Source organism: Eretmochelys imbricata, chromosome 5 (assembly GCF_965152235.1).
Source record: "Eretmochelys imbricata isolate rEreImb1 chromosome 5, rEreImb1.hap1, whole genome shotgun sequence".
NCBI classification, from domain to species: Eukaryota; Metazoa; Chordata; order Testudines; family Cheloniidae; genus Eretmochelys; species Eretmochelys imbricata.
The window spans coordinates 27,561,067-27,581,178 of record NC_135576.1 but is presented as its reverse complement, the minus strand read 5'-3'; the positions used below and the strand labels follow the sequence as shown (position 1 = coordinate 27,581,178).

The window sequence follows — 20,112 nt, the reverse complement described above, 5'->3', positions numbered from 1 at the left end:
TTATTCCATGATAAATAAAATATTACTGACTGTAAAATAACTATACAAGATAAGCGCCCACAAAAGTTATTTTAATTGGATTGAAGATACACAAACCATTATCTGTCGCTCGGGAGATGATCATCACTGAAGGAAGTGAAGAATTAATATTGTTCCTTGCTGCCACGCTGATTTTGTAGGAATGGTTATCGATGGAAATTGTTGTACTGTTTTGTAATGCAGAAATGGAGATGTGTTCAGGTTCAGAGGCTTTCTTTAACTTTTCCCAGGTTATCTCAAATGAAATATCTCCACCATTAGCTCTAAAGTCTGGTAATGGCTGGGGAAAAAAATGGAAAATATTTCAAGACCTATTTAATCTGCAGCTAAATTTACACTACTACAAATTGTATTTGGCATGATTCTTATAGTAGAAGCTTTTAAGGGTACGAAGGATACTGTACTTGTGATATTCTGTTTTACAGAAAAAAGAAAATTGGTTTTCACTTGATGGATGACATTAAACAAATGACAGAATTATTTCTACTTAACCCGTAAGTATATAGAAATATTTTTTTAAATGACTGGGAGTTTTGAAATAAGGCAACCTGAAGGTTTTGTGTATGTTGTTTCCTATTTGTGCTCACTGAATGGACAATTTTAAAAAAGTAGGCTTTCATTCACTTTTTAAAAAACATTTTGGCACCCAAACTACATTTTCTTGGGGAGAAATGCAGGTTCCACTAAAAGAAAAAAAAAAAAAGCAACATATGGTCCAAATCCATGGCTTGAACAAAAATCCAGACTCTCTCAGCACCAGTGTAAGCAGTATGGTGATTATGGTTTCCATTGTCACAAGAGCCACACATCATAATGGAAAACTAAAATGAGAGAGAAATCTTGCACCCTGCCAGGAAAAATACCCCAGATACTGTGCCGGTCATTTCTGTAAACTTTCTTAACCATTTCTGTGCCCAGACTCACCTTCCAGAATAAGGTCACATTCCGTCCTCCCAAAACTGGGGTAACTTCTCTCCAGACATCAAGTTTCCCTGAGGGAGCTGTGATCAATCACATAAAACAAAGCTGTTGTATATTGGGAAGGGTGAACTGTCCAAACCTTTGCTAATATTTGTTAAGGAGACCATCCCACCTGCAACTCAGCTAGACCTCAAAACTCACCGACCCTGTGCCTCCATACCAAAACTGGAGCTCCCTTGAAACTACAAAAACTACTCCTGGCTCATTCCGTGCCGAGCCCCACTTCCCCTCCCTCCCCAACACACATGGATGTTCCCACCACTGAATGATGCCTCCACAAACAAAACGCACAGCAACTTCTATGCCCATTCAGTGGTCCAGCTGCACCCACTTCATATCTCACCAATTCTGATTCATCTGGTGCATTCTGGGCTCTATCAAGTACCACAACTTCAGATTTAAAGCGGTGGAGACTTAGGAGGTTGACAGATTCCAGACAAACAGAACCTTTTAAAGATGTGGTATGCCAACAGTCAGGGGAGGCATAAGAAGAGGGGGTTACAGGGAGGAGGGAGCCAAGGCAGAGGTACCATAGAAGATAGCTGAAGATATGCTGGGAGTTGCAGAGGGAAGAAGAGGAGCTGGCCAGCACGTCTCACTGATCAGGGAAAAAAGTGATGGGATTGAGTTTGGCACAAGGTTCAGATAATGCACCTGGAGTTCTGAAACTTTATCTGGTTTCACCCGAAGCTCGAGTTTCACCGATCAGTCTGTTCTGTGCACATGTATGCTGTCATAAATATAAAGGGAAGGGTAAACCCCTTTGAAATCCCTCCTGGCCAGGGGAAAGCTCCTCTCACCTGTAAAGGGTTAAGAAACTAAAGGTAACCTCGCTGGCACCTGACCAAAATGACCAATGAGGAGACAAGATACTTTCAAAAGCTGGGAGGAGGGAGAGAAACAAAGGGTCTGTGGGTCTGTCTATATTCTGTCTTTGTCGGGGATAGACCAGCAATGGAGTCTTAGAACTTTTAGTAAGTAATCTAGCTAGGTACGTGTTAGATTATGATTTCTTTAAATGGCTGAGAAAAGAACTGTGCTGAATAGAATAACTATTTCTGTCTGTGTATCTTTTTTGTAAATTAAGGTTTTGCCTAGAGGGGTTCTCTATGTTTTTGAATCTAATTACCCTGTAAGGTATCTACCATCCTGATTTTACAGGGGGGATTTCTTTATTTCTATTTACTTCTATTTTTATTAAAAGTCTTCTTGTAAGAAAACTGAATGCTTTTTCATTGTTCTCAGATCCAAGGGTTTGGGTCTGTGGTCACCTATGCAAATTGGTGAGGCTTTTTATCCAACATTTCCCAGAAAAGGGGGGGTGCAAGTGTTGGGAGGATTGTTCATTGTTCTTAAGATCCAAGGGTCTGGGTCTGTAGTCACCTAGGCAAATTGGTGAGGCTTTTTACCAAACCTTGTCCAGGAAGTGGGGTGCAAGGTTTTGGGAAGTATTTTGGGGGGAAAGACGCGTCCAAACAGCTCTTCCCCAGTAACCAGTATTAGTTTGGTGGTGGTAGCGGCCAATCCAAGGACAAAGGGTGGAATATTTTGTACCTTGGGGAAGTTTTGACCTAAGCTGGTAAAGATAAGCTTAGGAGGTTTTTCATGCAGGTCCCCACATCTGTACCCTAGAGTTCAGAGTGGGGGAGGAACCTTGACATATGCGCATATTTTAAAATGGTTTTGACCCAATACCTGCAGCTCTTAGGCTTGCAGCCCCATACACCAAAAACAACGAGCTTTCTGGTATTTCCAGACATCAGTCTGGCAGATGGTGAACAGCAACTTGAAGAGCAAGTTTCAGCTGCAAACCCCTCCCTCCCCCCACCCCATTTCCCAATGGATTGAACTCACCTGCTTCATTTGTTCTGACTCTGAGGGTTTTGCTCCATTCACTCCATTTCCAGAAGTGGCTAGCTGCACCACAGCGCATTCTAAAGGTGTAATAGGTGAAAGGCTGCAAGCCACCTAGGGTGAGGTGTGGATATGAATTTGACTGAACAGGTGAACTATTGTGCTGCAAAAGCAAAGGAGAAATGTGACGTGGTTAGGGTTCAGACATCTTTCATGAGAAAGAGGTTTTTGGCTAAGATTCGGGAAGTCATTCTGTCCCCTGCTTCAACCAACAGCACGTTTATTACATCTGCCTTGTCAGGTTTGACCCAATGCAGAAAATTATGTGGAAACATGCTGGAAAAGTCAGAGTAGGTCCAAATACATGGACATATGGGAGGCGCACAGAGAGCTCTATTAACCCCTTTGGCCAATGCTGTTGACAGGATCCCTTCATGTTGGTCTGCCAAAATTGCTACTTAATTTTTTATCTATGTAGGTTGAAAAAGGTGTAATTAGTGAGCCTATTTCTCCCACTTCTGCCTGTGGTGCTTCTGTTGTTGTCCATATGCCCCTTTCTTTTATCATATATTTAAAATATCTAAAACTTAAATTTAAAATATTTAAAACATGGACCTCCTTACTAGGATCAGGTAAATAGGATGCTGTTCTGGACACATACATACCATTGGGATATTAGCAAACACATGTTCCACATTGGACTCTCCCTTTGGGTGTCCCCACAACTTGCTACCATCCTCAAAAGGATTAGGATGAACTCTGCCCAAGATAAAGTGGGTATGTCGTAGGGACCCCATGTTTTGTATAGTCCCCTCCTCTAAACGATCATCTGTGATGATCTCCCGCAGCTGGCACACTTGAAGCAGAACATCCACTGGGAGGTCTCCAGGGAGGCCTGTCCATCTACATCTAAAGTGGAGCACTCCTGCTTGTGCTTTAGTTAGAGAAGCAAGGTGGGTGAGGTAATATTTTTTTATTGGACCAACTTCTCTTCGGTGAGAGAGACAAGCTTTCAAGCTTTACTTGTCCTGTAATACTCTGGAGATGAGCTGCCCCTGTGTGGACTGGACCACAGGGAAACCTAGATGAACTTGTGAAGAACAGGCGAGCTGAACACCCACTAAAGTATGTGGAACAAGGTTATGGACTCTGCTGCAACCTTCCTCCCCCTCCAGGAAGCTATATGTTCACACAGGTCTTTACGGACATCAGCTATACTACATGCTGTAGCTGCACAGACACCAAGCTGTAATTCAGGACATTCTGCCCCCTCCACATCAGCCTCTACTACTGGAACTGATGCTGAAATCTCCATTAGTTCCAGTAATATTAGAGCTTATAAGGCCTCCTGCCAGTACATGGTAGCAAGCTCTTACACACTGCAGCAAGTCTAGCATTCTATCCAACAGAGGGCAGTAATGTATATGCAGACTAGTCTGCATAATACATCTGGAATTCTAAATGCCAACTGCAACAGTTCTTTGGTCACAGTGACATCACAGTCATCAGCAGTACTCTGATGGAGTTGACTCTGACATAGCCTGATGGTTTTCAGCTCCTCAAGCTTTCACATGGCCAAGCCTGAGCAATTTATTTTCCTTCCTAAGCTTTCTGCATTCTCTCCTTTCACCATTACTATTCACACAGCCATTTTTTCCTGTGTCTCAGGCTCACAAGCTAGAGGGCATCTGTGATTCCTTCCTTTCCTGCTCCTCATCCAACCAGGTTGTCACTAAATCTTGTTGCTATTTCCTCCACAACATTTTAAAAACACTTGTCCATGGCCCGATTCCCTTCCCACCACCGAGACACATGCACCTTCCTCACCTGAAGCCTCGATTATTGCTTCTCCCAAGATTTCCAGTGACTGGAAAGTGAAAGTTCAAATTGGAAACAAATGCCCATTTTTAAGTGAAGGTTATTAACAACTGGGACAGCTTGCCTGCTGATGTCTTTCTACAAGTTTTGTTCTTGTTTAACCATGTTGGGCTAGATGCAGAAATCATTGGGTGAAATTCTATGGCCTGTGTTATGCACAAGGTCAGACTAGATGACAACAGCAGTCCATTTTGACTTTAAATATCTATTAATTATGCAACTGCTACGATTCTCTTCCTCACTTGCTCAGACCACATCACTCACTACTAAAGTCTCTCCATTGGCTCTGTCCCAACCTAGCTCTTGAATTTCATCTCTCATCAGATCTCTTTTGCTGCTCCTACAGAGACTCAATAATTTGTATGTTCTCAGTGGCCTTTGCAGTGGTGGTGTAGCCATGCTGGTGGCAGGATATGAGACAAACAAGGCAGGGGAGATAACATCTATTGGTGGTGTGATACTCTGATTATCTTCTCTAGACATGAGGAAGAGCTCTGCGAAGCCTGAAAATTTGTCCCTTCTACCAACAGAAGTTGAGGTAATAAAATATATGGACCTCACCCACCTTGCCTCTCACAATAGCTTTGTCTCTCACCTGGTCTCCACCAACACTGAAAGCCTCAAAGACCTGAACATTTCTCCTAGAATGTGATTCCATCACACATATTGTGCACGTTTGGCATTCCACCTACTAAGGGCCAGTGATTCACCCACCCACTACCGATGGCATTAAAAACCATGAAACAAATATACTATACTCCATACCCCAAAACCCCAGTTGCTTGTTTAGACTGAAACTTAAGTTTCTTACCAGTTCCACTTGCCCACTTGGGTGGCGATTTTCAATCTGACATAGCAGCTTAATTGCTTTGTACTTGGGCTGCATACGCCAGTATAAACTGACTTCTGTGGCTTTCATATGTTCCACAGAAAGGTCAGAGGGGGGATATGGATGAACTGCCAAAGGGAAAGATAAGTTAGATTCTGAAAAACTTGAATTCAAGAACTTTCAAAATGTTCTCATTGAGCAATGAAAGTGAATACGAGGCTTAGTCTAGGATTTCCTCATTACATCTCTCCCAGTGGGATTCCAGGCAGAGAGACATATGTATTAGTAAAAATAAGTGATGCTTTTAGAAATTGAGTCTTTTATTGTTTATCTACTTCTCTAGTGGGGCTCTGCATCCCAGAAGTAGTTCACTGGACTTGGAGCCAAAGACCTGCAGTTCTATTCACCACTCTTCTATTGACTGAATGTGAGCAGATCAATTAAACTTTCTGTGGCTCAGCTTCTGCATCCAAAAAAAGGGCCTACTTCTATTCATCTTCCCTTGTTAAAGTCCTTTGAGATCCTCAGATGATATTTGCTCTATAAGCAGTATTAGGCTAGATGGTGTCCAAATCTGACCCTTGAATGCTTCCATTATTGATACTGCAGAGCTACAATATAGGGTGTAAATTTTGTTTTGCTTTATTTGCTAATGTTTTTTAAATCTGCAAAAAATCTACAGCAAATATCTGTAGCAATAGAAAAATGGCAAGACTTGCCTAAAAAGACTGGTTAGAAGAGCGCTCAAGCTTTATGCCATCAGAAAGAGACAGCTAGTACTGTTACAAGAAGCACCCACAATTCCTAGAACTGAAAGCAGTTGGAGAAAGAAACTCATTTTCTTGTGTTTTCAGTGTGTTTCCTTTATGCATTTGAAAGCATTTTGTGTATAGTCAATTTTTCTGCTTCACTTATGGTAAATTGCTCTTCTTGTCTCATGCACTAGCATGTTGGTACTCCTGTCATCCACTGCTCCTGAGGGGCATATGCCCACTCCCTCAGGCGCTGTAATAATGCGTTTACCACTCAAATGCCAATCATTATGAGGGAATCATTCATTCTAGTGCCAAAATCATGTCCATCCACAAATTTGGTGTCCTCTCCCTTTTGTTTTTGAAGATTTACATCAGAAACGTGTAATTGTGAAACTGTGGTGTCAAAGTTCTGTACGACAAAGGAATGATCCCACAGCACTTCGTTTCCTGAGTGGCTCCTTTTTTTGTGCCTCTCATTTAGGCCCTTTGTTGCATATCACTCCCCACATTTGGACATTTGGCAGATTCTGAGGCCACAAAAGGGATCATTTTGATCACTTAGCTCTCAACCTGGAGATCGGATTGTGTTCATCAGTAACAGCAGCGGCAAAACTGAAACTGAAGAGGGAGCAGGCAAGTGTGGGCACAGAGAAGATGGGAATCAGGGCAAGCTGGGAAGGAAAAATCATTTATCTTTAAATCTGAGAGGTTTTCAGACAATACTGCCCCATTGAGAAATAGGACGGGCGGCCCCAGAATGTTTCATGGTGGTGATCTTCAGCCTACCCAAAAGACCCTTCAAAACATCAACAAGGAGCAGAAAAACCCTTACCTCTGTGAGCTACATCAAGGACAAAATTAGCACTTCTCTTTCCAAGAGGGTTTTGGGCAGTCAGTGTTAGGTTGTATATCATCTGCTGGTCTATAGCCCAAGAACAATGGATGGGTTCTAGATAATGTGCTGTTTCTTGGTAGCAAAATGTTTTTTGGGAAAACCTTTCAAGAGAGAGGAAAAAGTCATTGGTTTATTTTTCTTTGGTTTAAAATCATAGATGCTGCAGAAGCGCAATAATGGATTCAGAAACTGTGATGCCTACCTAGAACAGAACTAAAACTTAAATAAAAATACAGTTGTTGTATGTGCATAATTCTCTATCAACAAATGTAACAGAAATAGTAATTTCTATTATATTTTAAAAGAACTGTGGTATAAAGGAGGGTACCCAGGAATGGTTTATTTGAAAAGCAAAAGGCTTTCAGAAGTTGGTAAGCAACTGTGGCTGATTATCTAATGAGGTTGTTTGGGTGATATAATACTTCTATCTTGTTTCATGGGCTGACTGTTCATGCCACTCAGTATTCTGCAGGAGATCTGTGGGGATGGAGAATTGGATGAATTCCCCATGTTCTTGCTGTTGACCACAGAAAACTTCCATGGGAGTTAAATGCTAAAATTCTGACCAATTCAATTCCAAAATGGCCTTGTGCAAGACGGTTCAGTACAGCCCATAAGTATTTTCAGTACTGTTGGCTTTTCAGCAGAGGTTAAGCTGTTATACTGAATGGATTGAACTCAAGTGAGCTGTAGCTCACGAAAGCTTATGCTCAAATAAATTGGTTAGTCTCTAAGGTGCCACAAGTACTCCTTTTCTTTTTGCGAATACAGACTAACACGGCTGTTACTCTGAAACCTCACATGCACAAAGTTACTCATGTCTATAGCTGTTTGTAGGATCCAGGCCATAGAACACTGATGCTTTCCAGACTGTCCAACAACTGTGTGTGTGTGTGGGGGGGGGGCATGGCATAGGCATAGTTTGACTGCTATTTTGTGGGGGAGGTACGACATGCACACTGAAGCCAGTTCCCCTGGTTCACTGTCTCTTTCCCCCATCTGGAGTGATACCTAGGCTGCCAGTGCTGGGGGGGAGAAGGACCGGCTTAATGGGGGAGCACCATCTGCTGCATGTGACCCTGGGTGCCCCCACATGCCTCGCCTCTGTTTGGGGGGAAATGCTGCCCAAACTACACCTATGGGGAGGGTGGGTATGGGATGTGGGGGGGAAAGGGGCTGGGATGAGTTTGTGCAAGTAAATGTGTGTAGTCTCTAAACAAAAATTAATTAGCAATGCCTAATCTTAGGCAGGGCTAGAAGGGGGAAAATTAGTGTGGCTCACTCTGAGAACAGATCTGGGCTTCTGGGCTGTCTCTGACTACCACAAGGTGGTGGGAACAGAATGAGCCATCCAGCCCTTTTGACAACAAAATAGTGAGTAACAGAGAATATATTTCGAGGACTCACTTGGACACTCAAAAAGCTTTGACAAAGCCTCTCACAAGAAACTATTAAAGAAAATTAGTCAGTCCTGGTTAAAGAGGTAATTTATTAGTGTGATGGATCAGAAACTGGTGAGGAGACAAAACGAAGAGTGAGGCTAGTTGGTCAGTTTTCAACATGAGAAAGTGTTAATGGTGGGTGCTCCAAAGTCCTGGGCTGTTAAACCTTTCTTGTTTGAATGTATTGCTTAATGATCTGGAAAAGGGTGCAACTTCTTATAGCAAACAGAGAAAAATACTTTAATAGATTGTAAATAATAGATTCCAAGGGCAGAAGGGACCGTTAGATCATCTCGTCTGACCTCCTGTATAGTGCAGACCATAGAACTAATTTAATCAGTTGAGAAAACTTACCTTTCAAACAAGTGGTATTTTGTTGAATGAGCCCCATAAAGATAGGTATTTTTTCCTGGATTCCAAGTACAAGTTAATGTCTCAATGTCCCGAGTGTCACAGGAAATATCTTCAGGCTCATAAGGTGGTTCTTGTAATTAAAACCAAGGAGAAGATCAACATGACAAACTAACGATTAACATGTACAAAGCCTGGCTGACTACAGACATTATTATTTCAATTGCACTCATACAAAGACAGCCTCAGAGAAGAAAGCAGACTAAAATGTACTGTACTCTGAAAGATCACTGCACTCCAAACATGTTATTTATGTAAAATAAAGATCTATTCAATGTTTAGGGTGTCACCCAACTTAAAACTTACGTCTATACTTGGAGGGGAAACATTTTATGCTATGCTAGTATTATGCATATTCAGGCTGAATTCTTAGGTGACTGTGTTTGACCAGAAGAAGAGCTGTGTAAGCTCGAAATCTCTCTCTCTCTCCAATCTTGTTCAATAAAAGATCCTCACCCAGCTTGTCTGTGGTTGTTAATTCAGTGTTGTAGCTGCGTCAGTCCCGGGATATTAGAGAGACAAGGTGAGGTATCATCTTTTACTGGACCAACTTCTGTTGGTGAGAAAGACCAGCTTTCGAGCTTAGCCTCAGACCTGAAGAAGAGCTCTGTGTATGTCTACACTACAGCAGATGCAGCACCAAGAGAGCTCTCTCCTGTCGGCTTAACTCCTGCTTTAGCGAGAGGCGATAGCTATGTCTGACAAAGTGCTGACCACACCGGAGTTTAGATCAGTATAACTTTCGTCACTCAGGTGTGGATTATTTACACCCCTGAGAGATGTAACTTTTACCGAAGTAATTTGTTGTGGAGACATAGCCTGGGAAATGTATTCAGAATGTCATAGGGAAATACAAAGTAGAACAGATTGTTTAGCATAAGTAGTTAACACACATTTCAAGGGACTGTTCAAGGTGAAGTGGCTTGTTAACACCCCTCCAGTTGGGGAAGGAAGGCAGCTGCAGGGGGAAAAGGAGGGGTTGTTAATGGGTTGTAAATTGCTGTAATAAGCCATAAATCCAGTGTCTTTATTCAGTCCATGATTTTTAGTATCTACCAAAGTTATTAATTTAAGCTCCCTGGTTTATCTGTTTGCTAAAGCATTAATAGGTTTTGGGATTCATCCATGAACCTCTTTTAGTCAAAATCTACTTGCACTCTTTAAACTTGAACACACAGTTTTCTCTTTCTTCTCTGGAATGTGTAATGTAAGGACATGCTGTTGGAGCCAGTTCCTCAGCTGGTGTAAATAGGCATAGCTCCACTGAGGCTACCAGAGCAATGCCAATTTATAGCTGCTCAGAACCGACCCCTTGAACTTTACAAGTGATTTTTGTAGAGCGCAATCCCTCCCACACGCATCAGCAACAGAAAAAGAGACCCAAAGCAAAGTGTGTACTTACTGCCCACAAAGAGAAGCGTTGCACTGTATTTTTTGTTTTCTTTACCAGTGATTTTACAAAAGACAGGAATGCCAGGCACTTCTGCATGCAACACCTTCTTCATAGTAATCACCATGTTTTGCTGGCTGGTGTTTGAATCTGGGTAATAATAATCAGTGTAATTAAACAAAAGATACTCAATTCTGCTATCTTTGCCTCCAATGCAGCAAAAAGTGACATTTGAACCTTCCTCTACAACTTTATCTTCTGGGAAGATGTATGGTGTGTTGTCATCTGAAGTATCTAGGCCTGCAAGATACAAAAGAATAAATCTTTTAACTTGAATATTCTTTCTTTATGCTGTGGAGTCTCTTGTGAACAGTCTACCCCATGACTAGATAGCTGAGAAAGCACTAGGGACAAGTTTTCCAAAGGGTGTTCAAGATAGGTGATTGTGACTTTGAATGCATAACTGGGCATTTGCACACATCTGGTAATTGTACCTCAACTATCAACATGCAAACATCCATTTGTACACCCTCCTGTGATGTTCTCCCACTTCAGTCCTACTTAAACCCGTAAGATATAAAACTTAAGTGGTGCATGAGCCTTTGTACAGTGGTGAATTTCACCCCCTAGGACCTGATCCAGATCCCAATGAAGTCAATGGAAAGACTCCCATTAACTTGGCATGCATCCGACGAAGTGGGTATTCATTCACGAAAGCTTATGCTCCAATACGTCTGTTAGTCTATAAGGTGCCAGAGGACTCTTTGCCCCATTAACTTTAGTAAGCTTTACATCTGGCCTCTAACACAGGATTTGTACATACGATTTTGCAAAGGCAAGCTGGGATGATAGGTGTGAACATTTCTTCCTTAATGACCAGGAAATGGTGTGTTTGATCCCTATCCAATGTTAATTCATAAATGGATCCCTTATGGCTTCAGTCTAACAAGCATAAAAAGATTTCATCCATTAAAAGGTGAGTTTGAAAAGCTTGTTATCTGCCAAGACCCAAGTTAAGGGCTCTGTGCTTCCCCTGCTACATTTGGTAACATTTCTAGTATCTAAATCCAAGCACGACCTGTGCAAACCTGAACCAGTGTGGATAACTAAACTTGGCAGATAAAAAGCTTTTCAAACTCACCTTTTAATGGACGAAATCTTTTTATTCTTGTTAGACTGAAGCCATAAGGGATCCATTTATGAATTAACATTGGACAGGGATCAAACACACCATTTCCTGGTCATTAAGGAAGAAAAGTTTAGTGATCCTTTCAAAACACATTTTTAAAAATCATCTAAGTTCACCAGAAACTATGCTGTTCCAGTCAATCTGAAAGAGCTAATCACTGCCTTGTATTCAGCCAATTTTTCCTGGGTTCTATGATTACATTTCACAGAAGTTCATTCAGAAGTGACGTAAGTAGTTGGTTTACTGCTAGTTTCTCTTGTCCTTAATATTAATTACGATTGCCAGACACAAACCTGTGAGAAACTAGTTAAGGTTATAAGTCTGTATCAAAACATAAAAAAAGAAAAAAGAAAAAAACTTACTAGAGAGCTGTAGTTGAAATCCTAACCCCCAACCTCATCCCTTCCCCATCCCACACCCACACTAATTAAATGATAAAAATGTCTAGAAATTCTAAATTAAGATTACATTTTTGAAAAAATGTAGAAATATTGAAATACAGAGTTAAGGGGTGAAATCCTGGCCCTAGTGAAGCAAATGGGAGTTCTACCATTGACTGCCATGTGGCCAGGAGTTCACCAAGGGAGCCTAAACCATTGTGGATCTAAGTCCCAGAAGACTTATAATAGAAACCTTGTTATAACCTTAGCTACAGAGAGATTTCTGTGTATTCATATTAAACTAGTACATGAATGCAGAGCCAAATCAACAATCTTGCATTAGGAAAAAAGAAGCATAAAATATAAACTTCAGAGAAACATTAATAACTCTTGGTTCTCAGTATTAGTTTATATGAATACTACAGCCTGATGACAGTGAAGCAAGAATCACAGGTGGTTAATTTATGCCCCACATTCACAGAACACATGATGCTGTTACAAATTTTGTGAAATTGTTGAAGTGATTCTGCACTGAGTCCAAGAATTATTATGCAACAGCTTCCGAAGAGACATTTTCTTCCTAGAAAAGCCCTAATCAAAGGAACAAGTCAGACTTCAGTGGTAAGGATATTACACCTTCCTTGTTTACTACAGCAGCATTGCCAAGGACATCACGGATATACAATGAAGTAGGACTAAATTTATCCTCAAAGACTAAGGCCTTGTCTACACTGGCACTTTACAGGGCTGCAACGTTCTTGCTCAGGGGTGTGAAAAAACACCCCCCTGAGCACTGCAAGTTTCAGCGCTGTAAAGTGCCAGTGTAGACAGTGCACCAGCGCTGGTAGCTACTCCCCTCGTGGAGCTGGTTTTTTTACGGTGCCAGAACTATACAGCCATGTTAAAGCGCTGCTGCAACAGTGCTTTAATGTTGCTAGTGAAGACATGCCCTCAGGCTGTCTCCACACTGCATTTTCATCGTTAAAACTTTTCTTGCTCAAGGGTGTGAAAAAATTATTCCTCTGAGTGACAAAAGTTTTAACCATGAAAAGCGCCGGTATGGACAGCACTTCATCAGTGGAAGACGCTCTCCCACCAACAAAGCTACTGTTCCCCTCGTTGGGGGGTGGTTTTATTTATTTTATTTTATTTTTATATTTGGTATTTATTTTTTATTTTATTTTATTTTGAGCTCTCTCCTGGCAACAAAGAGCGGCTACCGCGTACAACGGCTCGGCTGTAGCTACACAGCAGTGCCGCTGTAAGGCATGCAGTGTAGACATAGCCTAAGAGATCCTGGAGTTGTACAACTCAATTGCCTTCTAGCCAGGTATAACATTTAATTTACATAACTTTACTGAAACTAAAATTGAACATATTTTAAATACATGATTTAATATAATCTGGATTAACAGCATTAAAAGTTTCCTATAAAATAAAAACATCATATAGCGTGCTAATTAACTAATTCAATACTTACATTTCTCATTTCCTTCAGTAGAAACCTTGAAATTAAGAATGCAGGTAAGAAATCTGCCATTCAACCAGATGCTGAAAACATAACACTCTCGTCTCCTATAGTCTTTTGTTCTTTGATAATAAAAAACACACACTCAAAACATATAAAAGTCCATTTTAAATTTAACTCCATTTATTGTGATCAGAATCCTACTGACCTTACGCATGTGACTAGTCCCAGTGGACACAGGCTGCAAGACTGAGCCCTTTAGAGGAAATTCCATGCACACAAGTTTGTTTTCTAAATAAAGTTAATGAGATCTATACTACTTTTCACAGTTTTACTACTTTTATGCAATGATTGGTGTTAGTGAGCAGGCTGTCTCAGACTTTATACTTTGCAGTTGTACTGTAGTTTTCACCTGAGGATCTCAAAGTGCTATACAAAATGTAATCAATCCTCATTATCTCCTATAAGGAAAGTGAGCCTTGTTCTATCTATCCTACAGTTGGGTAAAGGGAAGCACGGGAAGGTGAAGCAATTTTCCCAGGTCACATAGCAAATCAGTGACAGAGCTAGGAAAAGAAGCAAGAGTTCCTGGCTCTACCCAGCAGCTATCTTTCTTCTCTGCTTTTATACAGTAATACTCCTACCTGTTGTTTTAATTTGCGGACTACAGTTTTTCTAATGAGATTAAACAATACTTGGAAGTTCTATCATTTTTCTAGGACATTAAAAACATTTTAAAAAATGCACTAAATGACACAATTGTTCAAACCTAGAGGAAACTAGGGTGATAAGTAATAGCTAATGTGAATTTGTCAAAAACAAATCATTCCAAACCAATCTAATTTCCTTCTTTGACAGGTTTATGGCCTATTCAATAGCGGGGAAGCAATAGATACAATATATAAGGAAGGTTTTTGGCACAGTCCTACATGACATTGTCATAAGCAAACTAGGGACGGTGGTCTAGATTAAATTACTATAAAGTGGATGCACAACTGGCTGAAAAATTATACTCAAAGAGTAGTTTGAAATGGTTTGCTGTTAAGCTGGGAGGATGTATCAAGAGGGGTCCTGCAGAGGTCTGTTCTGGGGCCAGTGCCATTTAGTATTTTCATTAATGATTTAGATAATGAAGTAGAGAGTATATTTACAAAATGTGCAGATGCACCAAGCTGGAAGGGGTTGCGAACACTTCGGAAGACAGGATTAGAATTCAAAATGATCTTGATAAACTGAAGAATTGGTCTGAAATCAACAGGATGAAATTCCATAAAGACAAGTGTGAAATATTTCACTTAGGAAGAAAAGGATCTGGGGGTGATAGTGGATCACAAATTGAATACAAGGTTGTCAATGTCACAGAGCGTCAAATGTAAGGCACAGGAAGTAACTGTCCCAGCACTGGTCAGTACTGTGTCCAGTTCTGGGTACTACATTTTCAGAAAGATGCGGACAAACTGAAGAGTGTCCAACAAAAAATGGAAAAAGGGCTGGAAAATGTATGAGGAAAAATTGAAAACTGAACATGTTTATTCGAGTCAAGAGAAGGCTGAGGGGAGACCTGATATTTGGTTTCCAATCTGTCATAAAGAGGACAGTGATCAATTGTTCTCCATATCCATTGAAGAAAGGACAAGAAGTAAACATTCTAGTTTGCAATAAGGAAGATTTAGGCTAGATATTACGAAAAACTTTCTAACTATAAGGATGTTGTTGTTGTTCGTCCTTCGAGTTTGAAGATGACCATGACATCACTGATTGACTTGGTTTCTGTGAACACATGACTGTCTGATCAGGCCAATTTGAGGTCTGATCAGGCCAATGATTTAGTTGGGACTGGTCCTGCTCTGGGCAGGGGGTTGGACTAGATGGCCTCCAGAGGTCCCTTCCAATTCTGTTATTCTATGATTCTCTGAGCTTTGAACTGTCTGTAGCACACTGAACAAGAGATGCCACTATGGGTTACTTGATTAACAGTGGACATGCTGCTGTTGTGAGATTTATGCTGCTGGCACTTCTGTTCTGCCTCAGTAGTTCTCCTCTGCTCAGACTGGTGCTCCAGTATGGATGAGACTTCTCCAGGTAGAATGATCATGAGCAAGATCTTCCCAAAACTCTGTTGAAATGCCTCGAGGACAACTTCAGGGAGTCTTTGAAACATTTCTTCTGGCGTCCCTGACAGCACTTTCTCTGCTTTAGTTCACCATAAAAGATCTTTGGTAGTCGCCCATCTGACATTCTGGTGACATGGCCTACCATCTCAACTGTGATTTTATCAACAGAGTATGGGTGCTTGGAATACCTGCCCATATGACAATCTCCCTCTCTGGAACCTTGTCGTGCCATCTTATCCTCATCAGTCTCCTCAGCCCATGTGAAAGTGATTCAGCTTCATAACATGGCGTCTATACACCATCTAGGTTTTTCATGCACACATCAAAGTTAGAAACATGATAGCTTTGTAGCTCATTATACATGATAGCTCAGTTTTGTTTGTTGACTAATCCCTGTGCACTCCCACACATTTGCACATAGGCCACACTAGCTTTGGCAATTCTGGTGTTGGTTTCACTATCAATATGAACTGCATGTGACAGTGTACTGCTGAGGTAGGTGAACTTGTCCAGTGACTGGAGGGTTTGGCCATGCACTGTGATAATAGGCTCTACATAAGGCTTTCTTGGTACAGGCTGGTACAGCACTTCTGTCTTCTTGATGTTGATTGAGAGACCAAAACTATAAGGATAGTTAAGCACTGGAACATGTTACCTAGGGAGGCTGTGGAATCCTTGCCAATGGAGATTTTAAGGCCAGGTTAGACAAACGCTTTACAGGGATGTGCTAAGTATACTTAATCCTGCCCCAGCACAGTGCTGAGGGGTGGGGCAGGAGGGAAGGCGGAGGAGGACTAGATGACCTCATGAGGGCCCTTCCAGTCCCACATTTCTATGGTTCTGTGAAACCGCGCACACAAGTACAGTAGAACCTCATTTATCTGACCCTCCCTTAAATGGCTCCCTGCATTTACCGAACAAGCAGGACTCCAAGGCCAGAAGCGGGTGATCTCTCCTGTGGCCACTAGATGGCGCTGCAGCATCACATTTTTCCATTCTCTGGTTTATCCGGATTTTTGTTTGTCTGATCTAGCCCGGCCTATCCCAATTAAATCAGATAAACAGGGTTCTGCTGTATTAGCAGTATATTCTAAAATGGTCCATTGATGTTGCATAGCTACTGCTGACATGAACTCCAGTATTTTACTGGCTTTACACTAGCAAATTAAACCACAGCATTAAATCAGCAAGGAAATATTCCAAAGTCTTGCTTTGCTTACCCAGCACAGTCTCCCACTGACTCCAGTGACTCCAGAGTTTAGAGAATCTTTCATCATTCACCATGCTCCTGATTCTTACAGAGTGGGACATGCATTCCAAAGGTAATTCTGAATCCCAACTCCAGTGCAGAGTTTTTTTCAATTTACTGAGAGTTGTGTTATAATACTCCTAAAAACAAACAATAGGTAAGCATGCTATTAAGGCGGAGTGTGGTGAACAAAGACACGTGTAGAATGCTTAGTTTGGAATTAGGTTTAGCTGTTACAACATAAAATAGGCTCAGTAGGAGTTGCTGTTACCCTGGAATTGACATTCCTGTGTGTGCCCCAGAACTTGACAGTACCACAGTCAGCCATTTTGTATGTTCTGCCAGTGCCAACTGAAAACCAAACATCACATTGCTAGGAATAATCTTAGGCCTTTGTGACACAAGGTCAGACAGCTGCATGCTTGTAGTTTGTTAATCAGAATAATAAAATAGGACAAAAATTATTAAAAGTATGTCAATCGCAACCTGGGTTTAGGTGCCCCTGACATGTTGTTGTTAGGTAAAAATATTTTAAATATTTAAAATAAATTTATTAAAATTTTAAAAATTGGTAACCCAGTAGAGGTTGTTATGCTAACCGACTAGGAGTCACTATAGGTTATGTGCTTTGTTAAAGTTCGCCATAGAAATTAGGCAAAAGTAAATACCTCAGAGCAGTCTGAGAGAGCTTTTCTTCGGGCAAGGAGCTGACAGCTAAACTCCCCATCAGCTGTATGGGGAAAGGGCCCCAGAAACCCGGCTGTTTATCACTCAAAACCATCTCAGATTGTTGGTAACTATATCTGGAATTTCCTAAACCAAGTGTGTGTGTGTGTGCTTAATATCTAATAAATAGTAGTTTTAAATAAGACCATGCTTCCTTATATCAATCATTTATCAGACAGAAGCACTGTGTTCCTATTAATTTATTCCTAACACAGCCTGAAAAAAAATGGTAAGTTACCACTGTTTTGGGTTCTGAAAACTCCAGGTAATATTGGTGGTGTAACTCCCTAAAGCTCCTTGAAAATCCCACTTGTAATCCTGCATCTCAGATTTTCAGAAAAATGTGTGTGTAACTATGGACCTCATTTACACATGCATGATTACAGGCTTGATTCACGATCATATTGTTTCCACTCCATGCCGGTGCAATTCTACTGAAATCAATTAAGCTATGTCCGCATAAAATCAGAGTCATGCAGTGGTGGATCAGGCCCTGTATGTTCAAAAGCAGTAATTTCACTTTCAGGTGACCAATAGGTTGATTGTGCTTGCAGTTATGCTAATTTGCACACACACCATTCCACGCACAGCTGCACACTTGATAGTTTTCTGATCATCTGGAGGCTTATGTACATCCTCACTCTACACTACTACTATATATATCTGTATTGGTGGAGAATTAATTTTATATTTGACTGTAGTCCTCAGACTGAAAGAGAGCTCAAAGTCCTACAATGGGATGGGGAAAAAAAGGCATGGTAGGAAATGGTTTAAAAGATATGGTGGGGCTTTGTAATCTGCAAAAAGTAATTTTAAAATATACTACTATTGAAAGGATACTTATCTGTCTGACAGGTTTCAGAGTAGCAGCCATGTTAGTCTGTATTCACAAAAAGAAAAGGAGTACTAGTGGCACCTTAGAGACTAACAAATTTATTTGAACATAAGCTTTCGTGAGCTACAGCTCACTTCATTGGATGCATTCAGTGGAAAATACAGTGGGGAGATTTATATACATACAGAACATGAAACAATGAGTGTTACGAGAGTGATCACTTAAGGTGAGCTATTACAAGCAGGAGAGCGGGGGCGGACCTTTTGTAGTGATAATCAAGGTGGGCCATTTCCAGCAGCTGACAAGAAAGTGTGATGAACAGTGGGGGGTGGGGGAGGGGGGGAATAAACATGGGGAAATAGTTTTACTTTGTGTAATGACCCATCCACTCCCAGTCTTTATTCAAGCCTAAGTTAATTGTATCCAGTTTGCAAATTAATTCCAATTCAGCAGTCTCTCATTGGAGTCTGTTTTTGAAGTTTTTTTGTTGAAGAATTGCAACTTTTAGGTCTGTAATTGAGTGACCAAAGAGATTGAAGTTGTCAAGGTTCCTCCCCCACTCTGAACTCTAGGGTACAGATGTGGGGACCTGCATGAAAACCTCTTAAGCTTACTTTTACCAGCTTAGGTTAAAACTTCCCCAAGGTACAAATTAATTTTACCCTTTGCCCTTGGAATTTCCACTGCCACCACCAAACTTTAACTGGGTTTACTGGGAAACGTAGTTTGGACACGTCTTTCCCCCAAAAATCCTCCCAACCCTTGCACCCCACTTCCTGGGGAAGGTTTGGTAAAAATCCTCACCAATTTGCATAGGTGACCATAGACCCAAACCCTTGGATCTTAGAACAATGAAAAAGCATTCAGTTTTCTTACAAGACAACTTTTAATAGAAGTAAAGGAATCACCTCTATAAAAGAATGGTAGATACCTTACAGGGTAATTAGATTCAAAACATAGAGAATCCCTCTAGGCAAAACCTTAAGTTACAAAAAAGACACACAGACAAGAATAGTCATTCTATTCAGCACAGTTCTTTATCAGCCATTTAAAGAAATCATAATCTAACACATACCTAGCTAGATTACTTACTTACAGTTCTAAGACTCCATGCCTGTTCTGTCCCCGGCAAAAACAGCATACAGACAGACACAGACCCTTTGTTTCTCTCCCTCCTCCCAGCTTTTGAAAGTATCTTGTCTCCTCATTGGTCATTTTGGTCAGGTGCCAGCGAGGTTACCTTTTGCTTCTTAACCCTTTACAGGTGAGAGGATTTTTCCTCTGGCCAGGAGGGATTTTAAAGGGGTTTACCCTTCCCTTTATATTTATGACAGAAGTGTTCTCCAACTGGTTTTTGAATGTTATAATTCTTGACGTCTGATTTGTGTCCATTTATTCTTTTATGTAGAGACTGTCCAGTTTGACCAATGTACGTGGCAGAGGGGCATTGCTGGCACATGATAGCATATATCATATTGGTAGATGTGCAGGTGAACGAGCCTCTGATAGTGTGGCTCATGTGATTAGGCCCTATGATGGTGTCCCGTGAATAGATATGTGGACACAGTTGGCAACGGGCTTTGTTGCAAGGATAGGTTCCTGGGTTAGTGGAAGGATCTACAACCTATCCTGAAGGATGACCCATCACTCTCACAGATCTTGGGAGACAGGCCAGTC

The 20,112-nt window shown here is 41.1% G+C and overlaps 1 protein-coding gene across 1 annotated transcript in view; it reads right to left on the bottom strand.

Annotated features, from left to right (window-relative positions):
- The window catches only part of OSMR (oncostatin M receptor), a 47,011-nt gene that overhangs the window by 8,932 nt on the left and 17,967 nt on the right, over positions 1-20,112 (bottom strand). The window contains exons 3-10 of the mRNA XM_077816257.1: positions 16,846-17,014; positions 10,487-10,774; positions 9,028-9,157; positions 7,169-7,332; positions 5,564-5,709; positions 2,875-3,037; positions 964-1,040; positions 97-319 (exon numbers count right to left, since the gene is read on the bottom strand). Of these exons, the coding sequence (XP_077672383.1) occupies positions 97-319; positions 964-1,040; positions 2,875-3,037; positions 5,564-5,709; positions 7,169-7,332; positions 9,028-9,157; positions 10,487-10,774; positions 16,846-17,014 (1,360 nt within the window). The remainder of the gene's footprint in view (positions 1-96; positions 320-963; positions 1,041-2,874; positions 3,038-5,563; positions 5,710-7,168; positions 7,333-9,027; positions 9,158-10,486; positions 10,775-16,845; positions 17,015-20,112) is intronic.